Below are 15,779 nucleotides of genomic sequence, written 5' to 3' on the forward strand. Positions count from 1 at the left end.
AGAGGGCTTAGCAGAGATTTACGAGGATGTTGCTAGGAATGGTGGGTTTGAGTTATAAGGAGTCTTGTAGAGGTTTATAAAATCACGAAGGGTAGAAATAAGGTGAAAGATAGGTGTCTTTTCCCTAGGATTTCAGGGCCGGGGCATGTTTTCAGGTGAGAGGAGAAAGATTTAAAAAGACGTGAGGGGCACCTTTTTGTTTACAGTGGGTGGTTCGCATGTGGGATGTACCCTAGCCAGAGAAACAATAGCCAACCTGCTGGGCATACAGAACAGACAACAAGACGTGGAACCTATCAACAAAGACAGCATACTCAAACTACTGGACCTGTGCCTCACAACACACTTTACATTCAACAACCAAATATATGAACAAATCAACGGCACACCCACGGGCTCACCCATCTCTGGACTCCTAGCAGAAGCGGTAATGCAAAGGTTAGAACAAACTGTCTTACCGCAAATTCAACCCAAACTCTGGGTCCGATATGTGGCTGACACCTTTGTAATCATTAAAAACACAGAAATAGAGAACACACACCGGATCATCAACGCCACACTCACAGGAATCCGATTCACTAGAGAGGAAAAAAAGGATAACCAACTCCCATTCCTAGACGTGATGGTACAGAGAACACCGAACGGAGAATTCACCACAAAGGTTTACAGGAAAGCCACACACACACACACCAAGTCCTGAACTATGAAAGCAACCACCCCAACACACACAAGAAGTTGCATCAAGACACTGTTCAAAAGGGCCACAACACACTGCAGCACACCAGAACTGCAAAAAGAGGAAGAAGAACACCTATACAATGTATTCACCAAAAACGGATACCCCCGCAATTTCATCAACAGATGTCTAAGGGAAAGACAACGGAACGAGGACATGCCACAACCCAAAGGACTAGCCACACTACCATACATCAAGAGCATTTCCGAACTGACAGCCAGACTACTGCGACCACTCGGACTCATAACAGCACACAAACCAACAGCCACGCTCAGACAACAACTCACCAGAACGAAGGACCCGATACCCAACATGAGCAAAACCAATGTAGTGTACAAAATCCCATGGAAGGACTGCAGAAAACACTACATCGGACAAACAGGAAGACAGTTAACGATCTGTATACATGAACACCAACTAGCCACGAAACGACACGACCAGCTATCCTTAGTAGCCACACACGCAGATGACAAGCAACATGAGTTTGACTGGGACAACACTACTATTATAGGACAAGCCAAATAGAGAACAGCCAGGGAGTTCCGAGAGGCATGGCACTCATCCACAGATTCAATCAATAAGCACATCGACCTGGACCCAATATACCGGCCACTGCAGCGGACAGCTGGAACTGACAACCGGAAGCGGCAGAGACAGGCCACTATAAATGCTGGAGGAAACAGCACAGAAGCGCTTCACAGGAGGCTCCCAAGCACTGAGGATGTCACCTAGACAGGGGACGAAACATCTGCAACACAAATTCCCAGCTCGGCGAACAGAACCACAACAACGAGCACCCGAGCTACAAATCTTCTCACAAACTGTGGAATGTACCCCCTGAGGAAGTGGTTGATGCAGGTACAGTTACAACGTTTAAAAGGCATTTGGATAAGTTCATGAATAGGAAAGGTTTGGAGGGATATAGGCCAAGTGCAGGCAGGTGGGACTAGCTTAGTTTGGGAATAATTGGCATGGACTGGTCAGACCGAGGGGTCTGTTTCTGTGCTGTGTGATTCTATGATCTATGATCTATGATTGAGTACAAATTAACTTAAGTGCAGAAGTAAGCTATTCAGTCCCTGTAGCCTGCTCTATCATTCGATAAGACCATGTTTGAACAATGTTTCTGGTATGAATTCCTCATCCCTGTCTATCCCTGAATAACTTTTGATTCCCCTGCCTATTAAGAATCTATCCACCGCCACCTTTAAAACTACCTCCCCACCTCCATCTGAGGCACAGTGTTCCAAAGGCTCCCGATCTTCTTGGAAGGGGAGGGAAAAAAATGCCCCTCCTCTCTGTCCGAAAAGGATGAGTCCCAAATTTCTGAGCAGTGCTCCCCTTGTTCTGGACCGCCCAGAGGAGGAAATGTCCACCTGGCCTGGGTCATTCAGAATCCTCTTCAATTCAATCATGTTCACCCCTCATTCTTTCAAATTCCATTGGGAAGAAGCCCAGTCGTCATTAGATGACCCTGTCAGTCCAGGCTGGTAAGCTTCCGAACTGCCACCAATACATTTACATCCATTCTTGGGTAAGAAGACCAAAAGTACACAAGATATTTGAGATGTGCCCTGGCCAATGTCCTGGATAACTGCAACAGAATATCCTTTCTTTTAATGTTCAATTCCACTTATAACAAAGGACAGCATTCCATCAGCCGCTTTTGATTATGTGCTGTACCTGCAGGCTAACCTCTTGTAACTTCTTTACGAGAACACCCAGAATCCTTTGTGCCTCAGTTCTGCAATCGTTCTCCATTTAAGTAATGCTGATTTTTGTTTTGTTTTATTATTCCTCCTGCCATGGTGAAAAAGCTTTGCATTTCCTTAGATGACACTTTCAGATATTTTGACTGGCTCTATCCGCCTACTTAATTGGGGTAAAAGGTTGTTTCCTCTGATCAGGGGAATGTAAAACACAAGGGGCGCAGTCTCAGGAGAAGCGATTGGCCACTTCGGACTGGGATGAAGAGGAATCTCTTGACTTGGGGGATTGTGACGCAGAGGGAGACCCCCAATCACTGAATACGTTTGAGGGTTTTAGATTAGATGAGATTCCCTTCAGTGTGGAAACAGGGCATTCGGCCCACCAAGTCCACACTGACCCTCCGAAGAGTAACCCACCCAGACCCATTCCCCTCTGACTAATGCACCTAACCCTATTGGCAATTTAGCGCGGCCAATGATTGGACTGTGGGAGGAAACTGGAGCACCCGGAGGAAATCCACACAGACGCTGGGGGAATGGTGCAAACTCCACGGAGACAGTCCCCCGAGGTGGGAATTGAACCCGGGCCCCTGGCGCTGTGAGGCAGCAGTGCTAACTACTGAGCCACCGTGCCTCCCTTTGGTTTTTGGTCTCTCGGGGAATCGAGGGATGCGGAGAGCGTGGGATGGCAAGGTGGGCTCGAAATCCAGGGACAGACACGGTCGTATGGAATGATGGAACAGAGTCGACAGGCCACATGGTCCATTCCAACTACTTCCCATGTTCTCATGAGGCAGGATTGCAAGGAGTGATGTGTGCTCAGCTGTTATCCTGCTGAAGGTTCCAAACCTTGAAACAGAATGGTCATACTGACTGAACTGTGATTTGCATATAGTATCCACCCCCCTCAGGGGGAAACCCCCCCCCCCCCCCAGCCCCCACCATACCACTTCCCTGCAGGGGCCATCGCTCCGAATCAGATAGGACAGACAGAAGCTCCATTGTTTTAGTTGGGCCATTGTTTAGGAGGCGGTTGGGATAAGAGACTGTGTGTTGCACAGAGGGGAAATGAAAATGCTGACTGATTGGCGTGGATTGGCTACTCTTGTGCACAAAAGATGTTGAACTGTCTGTCCGGGATGGGCAGACAGACCGTGAAAAGCAATGCTTCCCCTTTTCATTCTCCGTGAACAAACAAGTTCTTTTGAGGCATGCGGCCCTGATGATTAATTCCACTCCAGTGACTGCATCAGTCATTACATCTCAAACTGAAATACACTGTTGGCTGGCCGTTGAAAAGAAGCCGTCCTTGTTAATCTTAACGACAGTGTGTCACATATGTCGATCAAAAGAAAAAGTAGGCTTCTTGGGAACGGAATGGGGTAAGATCTTCTGAAAAGGTAAATGGAGGGCCTTTGCTAAACGCATAATTGGTCATCTTCTAATGCCTGTCTGACGCCAGTTATTACCTGGGGATGTGGGTGGCAGCTGCTCGGTGATGCATCATTTCCAGATCACCGGAAGGTGGGGACTCATGTGTTTCATTACCTCTCAGCACGTGGGACACTGTTGTGGGTGGATTGGCAAACGATATATTCTGTGGCTCTGCCTTCACAGACAGAGGCCATTTGGTCTCACTCCTCCATGTCTGTGTTTGTACTGTACCCAAAGTTCCTCCCAACCCCCACCCTTCATTTTGTATCACACTCTTTGCCAATCCCTGTCGCCATTTTCCACTTTAGTGCGTCTCTCCGTCTTTATACTTCCCTCTGCCTTGGGAAGGCAGCCAAAATAATCAAAGACCCCTCCCACCCCATTATAATCTCTTCCAACCTCTTCCATCAGCAGAGGATACAAAAGCTTAAACACACACGCCAACGTAATCAAACTTAATAAACTTCTGAATGGACCCCTCAAACTTTTAATTTAAATATTACGCTTGCTGTTTATGCACCTTCTCTGCAGCATAACATTGTATTCCTCACTCCGTCCTAATGCACTTTGTATGGTATGATCTTGCCTGTACTACATGCTAAACAAAACTTTTTTCACCGTGCTGAGGTACTTGTCACAATAATAAATCAAATCAAATCAAAAAATCTCTGCTGTTTGGTTTGACCAGTTCCTGTTTGGGTGAGTCCCACATTCTCTCCAGTCTCTGGGGGTGGCAATGTTTCTCCTGAATTCCTGATTGGATGATTGGTGACTGTCCTACGTTATTCACCCCACAACATTCTGGTGTCCTCCACCCCCACCCCCCACAAGTGGAAACATCTTCCCAGCGTCGAACCTATCAAACTTTTCAGAATGATCATAACTTCTTTCAGGTCGTCTGCTATGTCAGTACTGCCACTTGTTACTGTCTCAGCTGATGTTACGACTGGACAGAACAAAAGCTGATGGGTCATACTCGGAAAAAAGTTTAATATGATGGCCTTCGCTGAAATGTAAGCATTTGCGGCTGCAGCTTTTCTTCAACAGCAACAAAGATTTATTACAACAAAAAGCAAGCTATCTCAGGGCGATCTTAAAACACTCCGCAATCTATTCCTCAACGACATCACTTTATAGCATTTCAAATCCAGAGGGCTTATCCTTCCATCCCAAAACTATAGCTACCAATTAGCTGCTGCTTCCTCCCAGTTGTGTCCTGTGAACTGTGGAGTTTTGCATAGAGTCATACAGCACGGAAACAGACCCTACAATCTGACCAGTCCACGCCGACCATAATCCCAGACTAAACCAGTCCCACATGCCTGCTCCTGGCCCATATCCCTCCAAAAGTTTCTTCTTCATGTACTTATCCAAATGTCTTTTAAACATTTGTAACTGTACCCACATCCACCACTTCCTCTGGCAATTCATTCCACACATGAATCACACTCTGAGAAACAAAAGAAAAGTTGCCCCTCACGTTTTTTTTTAAATCTTTCTCCTCTTACTTTGAAAAAGTATGCCCCCTTGTCCTGAAATCCCCCACCCTTGGGGGAACATAAACAGCTGCCATTTGCCTTCACTGTGAGAAATTGAGGACTGCAGATGCTGCAGAGTCATTCGAAAAGGGTGGCGCTGGAAAAAGCACAACAGGTCAGGCAGCGTCTGAGGAGCAGGAGAGTCCATGTTTTGGGCACCTTATCTATCCCCCTCATGATTTTATAAACCTCTATAAGGTCACCTCCTCAACCTCCTACGCTCCAGAGAATACAGCCCCAGCCCCTCCTGATATCTCAAACCTTCCATAACCGCCAACAACCTGGTAAACCTCTTCTGAACACTCTGCAGCTTAACAATATCCTTCCTATAACTGGGAGACCAAACCTGCATGCAGTTCTCCAGAAGAGACCTCACCAACATCCTGTACAATCTCAATATAGCGTCCCAATTCCTATACTCAAAGGGACTGAGCAATGGAGGCAGACCTGTGAAACCCCTTCTTAACCACCTTTATTGTTATATGATGCAAACTCCAAAGAATTATGGAACTGAACCCCTAGGTGCCTCTGTTCTACAACACTACCCAAGGCCTTCCTTTTAATTGTATAAGTTTAGATCAGAGTGGTGCTGGAAAAGCACACCAGGTCAGGCAGCACCCGAGGAGCAGGAAAATCGACGTTTCGGGCAAAAGCCCTTCATCAGGAATCGAGGCAGGAAGCCTCCGGAGTTGTATTGTTCATGGTAGGACAGGCCATCTTCTCGCTTGTTACACTTATACAAAGAAACTGAAAAAGAGAAACAAACCATGTCCTTTGTGCAGAGAGCCAATCCAACTGGTTGTATTGACCTACTTTAGTTAAATGTAATTATTTATTACTGTTTTAAGATGGACTGTATTTCCAAAATAAAAAAGCAGACTTTTGATTGCTACCAACAAACTATATATTGGCCTCGATTTTATGGTAACATATTTTGCCAAGAAATCGATCCATTATATTTAATTAAAATACTCCCTCTTAATGTTAAAATTGTTTCAAAATGAACTTCTGCAAGTGTCTGACTCCCTCTTCACTCCTCCATTCTAATATTGGCAGATCCTTGTGAGGTCATAAGTCATATTCTTTAATAAGTTCTTGCCATATAATAGGATGACAAGTATTACCAAGTTCCCATTTTCATTCTGTAATTTCCTATTCAACTGATTTGATCTGTTATGATGGAAGATTCTTTATACAAAAATTGTGCAGGTTTCTATTATTGTTTGCACAATTTGATTCAGAATAATTTATACAGTACAATCCCCACACCTCTTCCTGGTTCTTTTTTTTTCTTTTTAATTGTGTAAGTCTTGTATGAATTCTGATCACACACAAAATGTTGCCAGTCTCCTATCTGTTGATTCCTAACCAAACCCTTCTATTCTTGAAGCTTAACGAGTTAAACTTTTAGAACGAGGTAGGAACACGGGAACAGGCGTAGGCCATCCTGCCTCATGAGCGTTTTCTACCTTTGTGAGGTGATGACTAATCCATGGACCTTTGGCCCACATTCTTTAGTACTGGTAATAAGGTAAGTAAGCTTTCTCCGTGCTGTCCTCCGACTTTTTCCTCAGAGAGGAATAATATTTCCTTCCCTATTCACCCACGTCATTTCTAAAACTGCTCGAAAAGTTTTAAATCGCTGGGTTTTTCCGAGCCAAAACTGATCCTTGATATTCTGAACTAAAAGGAAGCTGATGTCTTGTGCTGTTTCCCACCCATGTGATAAGCTCCACAGTGCCAGCAAGCAATCTTTAACACAGCAGGTGGTTCGCAGTCACCTCTCTGGATTACATCACTGTTCCAGAGGACTCTGACCTTGTTTTTGGTTTGCTTTTAACCCTTTCACCAAAAGTAAGCTCAAGAACTCTGTCCCTAAGCCGATGTGCTTTTATATCTTACCTGATCTCCTTTAAGTTGCTCTTTGAGACCCACCCCTTTAACCAAGCTTTGACCATCTATCATTTCCGATTTGATGCCCAGTTTTATTTTGTGACAGTTGAAAAATGTGGTGCTGGAAAAACACAGCAGGCCAGGCAGCATCCGAGGAGCAGGAGAGTCGACATTTCGGGCATAAGCCCTTCTTCAGGAATGAGGCTGGCGTGCCAAGCGGGCGGAGATAAAAGGTAGGGGGAGGGAATTTATGTCAGCCCGCTTGGCACGCCAGCCTCATTCCTGAAGAAGGGCTTATGCCCGAAACTTTGATTCTCCTGCTCCTCGGATGCTGCCTGGCCTGCTGCGCTTTTCCAGCACCACATTTTTCAGCTCTGGTCTCCAGCATCTGCAGTCCTCACTTTCTCCCTTTTTTATTTTGCGACAGTCTTATGAAGCCCTTTGGCATGTTTTATTTGCCGACTAGATGCTATAGTAATTTAAATGTTCTCTGTATTCCTGTCTTCCTTGGTGAATGCAGACACAGCAGAATGTGGAGTCTGAGAGGCAGAAGATCAATTCAACGATGCGGAACCTGCAAAGACAGCTGGAGGAGAGCACCGAGGAGACCGTGCACTGGAAGGAGATGTTCCAGAAAAACCGTGAGGAGCTACGCAACACCAAGCAGGAGTAAATTGAGTTCTGGTGCATGGTTTGGAGGGGGCGCAAGTTCCAATTGGTTCCCAGTCCTCCTTGTGAAAAGCAAGGGGAGAGGATTGTGGCTTGATGTCTCTTTCTGGGATTTGCGCAAAGACTCCACCAAGTGGAATGTTGAGGCAGTGCAGCATTCTCAGACCAGGAATCGAGAGAAAGCCTGTGCATTTTTTTTTGTTAAAAATCACACAACACCAAGTTATAGTCCAACAGGTTTAATTGGAAGCAGTAACTTTCAGAGCGCCGCTCCTTCATCAGGTGGTCAGGCAACGCGCCGAAAGCTAGTGCTTCCAATTAATCCTGTTGGGCTATAACCTGGTGTGGTGTGATTTTTAACTTCGTACACCCCAGTCCAACACTCAGCATCTCCAAATAATTTTTTGTGGCATCTTTCGCAACCTCCGGGCATCTCCAAAGTGTGTTACAGCCAGTGTTGTGTTACTCTGCTGTATTGGGAGGGAATGCTCAACCCATTTGCCAGTTGCAAACTCCCAGATAATCTATTTTTAAGATGACACACAGGTTGTGTTACAAACAACGGCCCAAGAATATCAGGAAGAATGAGGCACCCTCCAAAGGCCCCTCTTCTTCCATTAGCACCCCTTGCTATCTATGAAGCAGCAAGCATAATCAAAGGAGCCCTCCCAGCCTGGTTATAATCTCTTCCAAACTCCTCCATTGGGCAGAACGTACAAAAGCTTAAACGCATGCACCAACAGGTTCAAGAAAAGCTTCTTCCCCCCCCCCCCTCACTCTTATCAGACTTCAGAATGGACCCCTCACATTTTAAATTTGATGTTAAACACGCTGTTTGTGCACCTCCTCTGCAGCCGTAACATTGTATTCCTCGCTAAATTCTATTGCCCTAATGCACTCTGCATGATGTGGTTTGCCAGTGCTGCACACAACAAGACTTTGTCACACGTACATAAGTACAGTGAAATCATAAATGTATGACCACTTGAGGGCAGACGGGGGCATCTGTTTCATATGAAATCTGAAAAATGACACCTCTGACAGTGCACTGCTCCTTCGGCACTGACACTCTCTTAGCACTGCGCTCCCTCAGCACTGATCCTCTCACGACGCAGTACTCATTCCCTGAATTTCTGTGCGCCAGCTTCTGCAGTGAGACTTGAGCCTGGAATCTAGAGACTGAGAGGCAAGCTTGCTGTCCACTCAGCCACACCCGTGCTCCCCTGGATTGGCTGTTTAAGCCACCTCATCGGGTAGATGCTGAGGCCAAAGGGCTGAGGGGGCATGCTCAATACCCAAACCAATTGTGTTGTTTTCAACCTTATTCCTAATCCCAGGCTGCTGCAGATCAAGCTGGAGAAGGAGGAATTCGATGAGGAGCTGCGAGATTTGCGCGATCGTTACTCGGTGATGCAGGATGAGGTGGACCATGTGAAACGGACTTCAGTGAACAATACAGAGATCCAGTCGCTTAAAAAAGTATGTTTAGAATCTGAAAGCTAGAGTTTAGTTGAGATCGCTTATTGGCGGCGAGGACTTTAGATTGATGCAGAGTTGATGTACGCAGACTCATGTGGAGGAACTGTCTTACGAGGGGAGGTTAACTAGGTTTGGCCCGTACTCAGCGAAGTTTAGAAGATTGAGAGGAGTCCTTATTGAGGCATGCAAGGTTCTTGGGGAACTTTGCAAAGCAGACGTGGAGAGCTCTGAAGAAGAGTCACATCAGGCTTGAAAAGCTCACTCTGTTTCTCTCTCCGCCAGTGCACCCGGACCTCTGCAGCATTTCCTGTTCTCAGTTTAGATTGCAGAGGCTGTTTCCTACTTGTGGGGAAACTCTAGGACCAGAGAGCTGCGAGGAAATGGTCACCCATTTCAGACTGAGAGAAGGAATCTCGTCGTTCAGATGGTAGTGAATTTGTGGAATTCTTTACCGCAGTCAGCTGTTGAGGCTCAGTCATCGTGTGTTCGAGGTTGCGGGTTAGACAGAGTTTCAGATTGGTAATGGGATCTCAGGTTATTGGAAAAACGCAGGAAAGTGGAATTGTGAATGATCTGCTCAGCCACGATCGCATTGAATAGCGAAGCAGACTCAATGGGCCAAATGGTGTACTTCTCCTTTGTCTTATGATCTTATTATGGGCTGAAATCAATATTTACCCCTGTTCTTCGCCATCCTCACAAATACAGAGGAAGCTTGATTACCCGGCATTCAATTATCCAAGTATTGGATTATCCGGCAAGATCGCAAGGTCCCGATGCTTGGCTAAACTGTTATCCGGCATTTGATTAACAGAGCTAAATACTCCCCACCCGTGTCCTTCGGATAATCGCGATTCCTCTGTGCGTTTACACTGGCAGCAGGTATCTAATCCAAATGTGACCACCGAGCTCTGGGCGGCATCACTCTTAACGCTAAAGCTAGTGGGGCTTGAACTCAGTCAAGTGAGCATTCGAATCTTCCCTCCAAGCCCCATCCTGCCAGGCTGGGATAGAGTGAATGTGTTACTGGATTAGTGGTGCTGGAAGAGCACAGCAGTTCAGGCAGCATCCAACGAGCAGTGAAATCGATGTTTCGGGCAAAAGCCCTTCATCAGGAAACATCGATTTCACTGCTCGTTGGATGCTGCCTGAACTGCTGTGCTCTTCCAGCACCACTAATCCAGTATTTGGTTTTCAGCATCTGCAGTCATTGTTTTTACCTAGAGTGAATGTGTTGCTGATTAGCAAGAGTTTATGGGGCTCGGAGCCAAATGCTGGCAAACAGGACCAGATTAGTTTAGGATATCTGGTCAGCATGGTCGAGTTAAACTGTGAAGGGTCTGTTTCCGTGCTGTACATCTCTATGACTAAGTAAGAGATGGTGTGAGGGGCTTGATGAGGTTCTCCTCAAACTGAGCAGAGAAAGCCCAGTCAGCATTTCAGTGTTGAAGAATTACACAGCCCAGGTATGCAGGGCACTGCTCTACATATGAGCATTTACAGCAAAGTCAAAGGCCATTTGGCCGGCCTGCCTGCCCTTGGCGGTGTTCAAGCTCCACGTTAGCTTCACAAGGAGCAGGAGTGGGTCATTCAGCTCCCTGAGTTTGCTTCGCCATTCCCAGCTGATCTCCTTTCTGTCTCAACTCCACTTTCCTGTCTGCTCCTCACGGCCCATTGCTCATTACAAATCTGTCGATCTCTTTCAACTTACTTAATGTTCCAGCCTCCCCCACACTCTGGGGAAGTGAATTCATGACCCTGCCTTTTCACCTTTCCCTATCACTGTCCTTCTATCCCAGTGTGTGTCTGTGTTTATCCACCTTCGGTGCATCTCTGCTATTTGTTCTGATCATTCCCTGTGAGGGAGCACTCCGTTATCTCTGCAAGGAAACGTTCCTAATAGATTTCTTTCCTCTTATCTATGGTCTTTCCTCTAGTTTAAATTGCCTCCAAATTTGTTAACAACAAATTATCCTGAATAGGTTCAGCAGAAGTCCCAAGGGAAGAGATGGTTGGATAGTTAAACCAGCTGTAAAGTATGCAGAATGCTGACAGCATCCAATGTCATAAAAGGTGACCAGATCTTCCTCTTGTTTCAGGAGCTGGTTATGGCCAAGAAGGAACTGCAAGAGATGGCCAGGAACGTTGAGCATCAGGAGGCTCTGTTGCAACGCAAGGAGCAGGAACTGAGTGCACTGAAAGGAACACTCGGCGAAGAGGCTGCCAATCACAGCAAAGCACTAGATAAACTCAAGCAGAGCCATCAGAAGGAAGTGGACGTGCTAAAGAGGAACTGTGACCTTATGTCAAAGGTGGGTTTAACCCGCTGCCCGTTCTCAATTGTCCCTCGCGAAGCCATCGGAGAGCCACCAGCTTGAAATGTTATGGTTCAACTGGTATTGAATTGAATTTGAATCGAGTTGAATTTATTGTCCTGTGTACTGAGACACAGTGAAAAGCTTTGTCTTGCGAGTAATCCAGGCAGATCACAGAGTTAAGTCGCATAGATAATTAAATAAGAGGTAAACAGTGGCAAAAACAAAAACACAGGGACAGGCGAATGTGAAGAGTTTGTGAGTCCATTCAATATTCTAACAACAGGAGGGTAGAGGCTGTTCCGAAACCGGCTGGTGCATGTGTTCAGGCTTCTGTACCTTCTCCCCGATGGTAGAGGTTGTAGAAAAACATTGCCAGGGTGGGATGGATCTTTGAGAATGATGGGGGCCTTTCCTGGACAGTGGGGCCTGGGAGATGGATTCTATAGATGGGAGGTTGGCCTTTGTGATTGTCCGGGCCGAGCTCACCACACTCTGTAACCATCTCCGATCTTGAATGGTACAGTTACCATACCAGGTAGTGAGACATCCAGACAGAACGCTCTCGATGGTGGAACCTATAAAGGTTGGCGAGGGGATTCGCCGTCATGCCACATTTCCTCAGCTGCCCGAGGGAAGAAGAGACGTTGTTGGGCCTTTGTAACCAGTGCGGCAACATGAAGAGTCCAAGAAAGCTTGTTGTGGAGGAGCACTCCCAGGAGCTTGACACTCTCCACTCGTTCCACCTCTGTGCTGTTAATGTGTGTGTGGTGGGGGGGTGGGGGGGGGCATGAGTAACATCCCATGAGTAACTAGTTCATCATATATAGCTCTATAGGTACACGTTGATTGGCTGGCTTGGCATTTCAGATGATATTAAAGAGCCGTCTTCATAGCTAAGGATGTGGAGTCATGTGCTGGCCATTCTGGGGAAAGCATGGTAGACTTCCTCCCTTTTGAAGGCCGTTTGTGAACCACATGGGTTTTTACAACAATGAATGAGTATGGCATGTTCTCTCCTTACAACAATCTGCCTCTCTCATACATGCCCCCAGGACATAGGAGATCGAGAGGCGACGTTATGGAGGTTTACAAAATTATGAGCGGTATAGATAAGATAAACAGATGTCTTTTCCCAGCGGTGAGGGAATTCAAGAGGGCCAATGCTTTTAAGGTCAGAGGAGAAAGATTTTAAAAAGGAATGGGGACATTTTTAAAAAAAACACAGGGTGGTTTGTGTGTGGAATGAACTCCCAGATGAAGTGTTGGATGTGGGTACAATTAGATTAGATTTCCGACAATGTGGAAACAGGCCCTTCGGCCCAACAAGTCCACACCGAACCCTCTGAAGAGTAACCCACCCAGACCCATTTCCCTATATTTACCCCTGACTAATGCACCTAACACTGGGACAATTTAGCACGGCCAATTCACCCTGACCTGAACATCTTTTGGGCTGTGGGAGGAAACCCACACAGACACGGGGAGAATGTGCAAGCTCCGCACAGACAGTCACCCGAGGCAGGAATCAAACCCAGGTCCCTGGTGCTGTGAGGCAGCAGTGTTAACCACTGAGCCGCCCTGCCACCCCATTACAATGTTTAAAAGGCATTTGGATAAGTACAGAGGGACCTCGATGATCCGGCATTCGATTAACCGAATTTTGGATTATCCGAACAAGATTGCAAGGTCCCGGTGCTTGGCTAAAATATGTTATCCCGCATCAATGAACCAAACAAAATACTCCCCATTCATGTCCTTCAGATAATCGAAGTTCCTCTGTCCAGGAATAAGAAAGGTTTGGCGTGATTTGGGCCAGGAGCAGGCAGGTGGGACTAGTTTAGTTTGGGATTATGGTCAACCTGAACTGGTTGGGTGGAAGGGTCTGTTTCTGAGCTGTATGACTATTTGCAGGCTCTGTGTAACCCTTCAACTCAATACTCAATAAAAATCTGTCTATCTCCTCCCTAAATTTACTCAATATCTGACCAATCACCCCATGCTTGGGCAGCGAGTTGTACAGATACACAACCCTTTTTGAGAGAAGTAATGTCTTCTCACCTCCTGTTTTAAGTCTGCTACCCTTTATCCTAAAACACATGACTACTCATTCTAGTTGATTCCATGTGAGGAAACATCCTTTCTATTTCTACTCTGTCAACACCCTTTAGTGTTTCGTATACCTCAATTAGATCGACTGTCGTTCTTCGAAACTCGAGAGTGTAGGCCTCAAGTACTCGGTCTCTTTTCATAAGACATGCCCTTCATCTCAGGAATTAATTGAGTGAGCATCCTCTGAGCTGCCTCCAATGCAGCCACATCATATGTCTGCCAGTCCCCCACCTTGAGTAAGAGGACCAAAACCACACGCAGTAATCCAGGCGGTCCTGACTGCAAATAGTGGGGATGCTTGAGACCGGACATTTCTGAGAACACAATAATTAGGAGCAGGAGTTCGGGAGAGCTTGCTCTGCCACTCTGTAAGGTCTAAGTAACCTTGTGGCTGCTTTCCTATTTGCACACATGCAATTTGTGCCAAATTGTCTTTCAAAGGCTTTGATTAAATCCTCACCACATTGTCAGGTAGTACAGTCCACACCTGTGTGACAGCATTTTTTAAAAAACTATTCGGTTTTACTGCTACTGACATTTGTTAGTGAGGGAGAAGATACAGGTTCTGGCCTCCCCATGACATGGCCACAAAACAGACAACACACAATGTCAGCAGTTAGCCACTAAGCCTACCCACAATGCCTCAAATTGGCCAAACCAGCTGTCCCAGACATCACACGTACCTCAGGACATGACTGATCCAGCCCCAGACCAAGAGAATATACTTCTTCAGATTAACTGATAAGGAGCCTCCCACTCCACAATAGCCCAGCACCTCTGATATCCTTAGGGTACAGCTATTCCCACGAGGAGTCAAGCCTTCAGAAAGAGTACCCAGACAAGGAGGCACCAGAGGTATCTCGCTTCTCCCCTCAACAATACGGCCACATTGATAACAGGATGAAACCCACTAACACCTACTCCAGCCAAGAATCGGAATCTCCTGAGTCAATTAAGAAACGCATTGTCAGACACCAGAGACTTGGTTAAAAATCACACAACAGGTTTATTTGCAAGCACTAGCTTTCGGAGCGCTGCTCCTTCATCAGGTGGTTATGGAGAATAAGATTAGATTCCCTACAGTGTGGAAACAGGGCCCTTCGGCCCAACAAGACCACACCGACCCTCCCAAGAGTAACCCACCCAGACCCATTTCCCTCTGACTAATGCACCTAATAGTCTGGGTAATTTAGCATGGCCAATCCCCATAACCTCTACATCTTTGGACTGTGGGAGGAAACGAGCGCACCCGGACACTGGGAGAATGCGCAAACTCCACACACTGTCGCCCAAGAATTCTGCAGAATTACATTTTACTTTGCTCAAAAACTGCATGAATCCATGTAAGATTCTGTAAATCTGTTTTTTTAGATTGGAATCAGTCTGGCCATTGTGACACAGACAGCCTCACACAGGGAAGCTAACACCTTCAATACATTATCTGGGCTGACATGACACCAACTGTTAAAGTTCACTTCAGAATGTAACTTTTTAAAAAAGTTTTGTGACTTACATGTGAAAGAGCTGAAGCCAACATGGTTATTCTAAAAGATGAGAGACTTAACAAACAGTCCAGGTCTTTTTAAATATATAATTTCCAGTTACATCACACTGTAATCTTTTGCTATAAATTCTGTGTCTTACAATCTTATTCTCCGCAACCACCCAATGAAGGATCAGCGCTCCGAAAGCTAGTGCTTCCAAATAAACCTGTTGTGTGATTTTTAACTTTGTACACCCCAGTCTAACACCAGCCTCTCCACATCATGACCAGAGACTTGAATCTCTTCAATGAACGAACTTTATTTCTCTTTATTGTGCAACTCTCACCGTTGTCTGATAGCTCACCCTTCATTGTTGTAAAGGTATAAAACTCCACTGTATTCTGTCTTCG

The 15,779-nt window shown here is 46.0% G+C and overlaps 1 protein-coding gene across 3 annotated transcripts in view; it reads left to right on the forward strand.

Moving 5' to 3' along the window:
• cgnb (cingulin b) overlaps window positions 1-15,779 on the forward strand; it is a 98,079-nt gene that overhangs the window by 68,183 nt on the left and 14,117 nt on the right. For all 3 annotated transcript variants that reach the window (XM_072548985.1, XM_072548986.1, XM_072548987.1), the window contains exons 8-10: window positions 7,831-7,979; window positions 9,317-9,458; window positions 11,558-11,770. In XM_072548985.1, the coding sequence (XP_072405086.1) occupies window positions 7,831-7,979; window positions 9,317-9,458; window positions 11,558-11,770 (504 nt within the window). The remainder of the gene's footprint in view (window positions 1-7,830; window positions 7,980-9,316; window positions 9,459-11,557; window positions 11,771-15,779) is intronic.

This window comes from Chiloscyllium punctatum, chromosome 28, assembly GCF_047496795.1.
Source record: "Chiloscyllium punctatum isolate Juve2018m chromosome 28, sChiPun1.3, whole genome shotgun sequence".
NCBI classification, from domain to species: domain Eukaryota; kingdom Metazoa; phylum Chordata; class Chondrichthyes; order Orectolobiformes; family Hemiscylliidae; genus Chiloscyllium; species Chiloscyllium punctatum.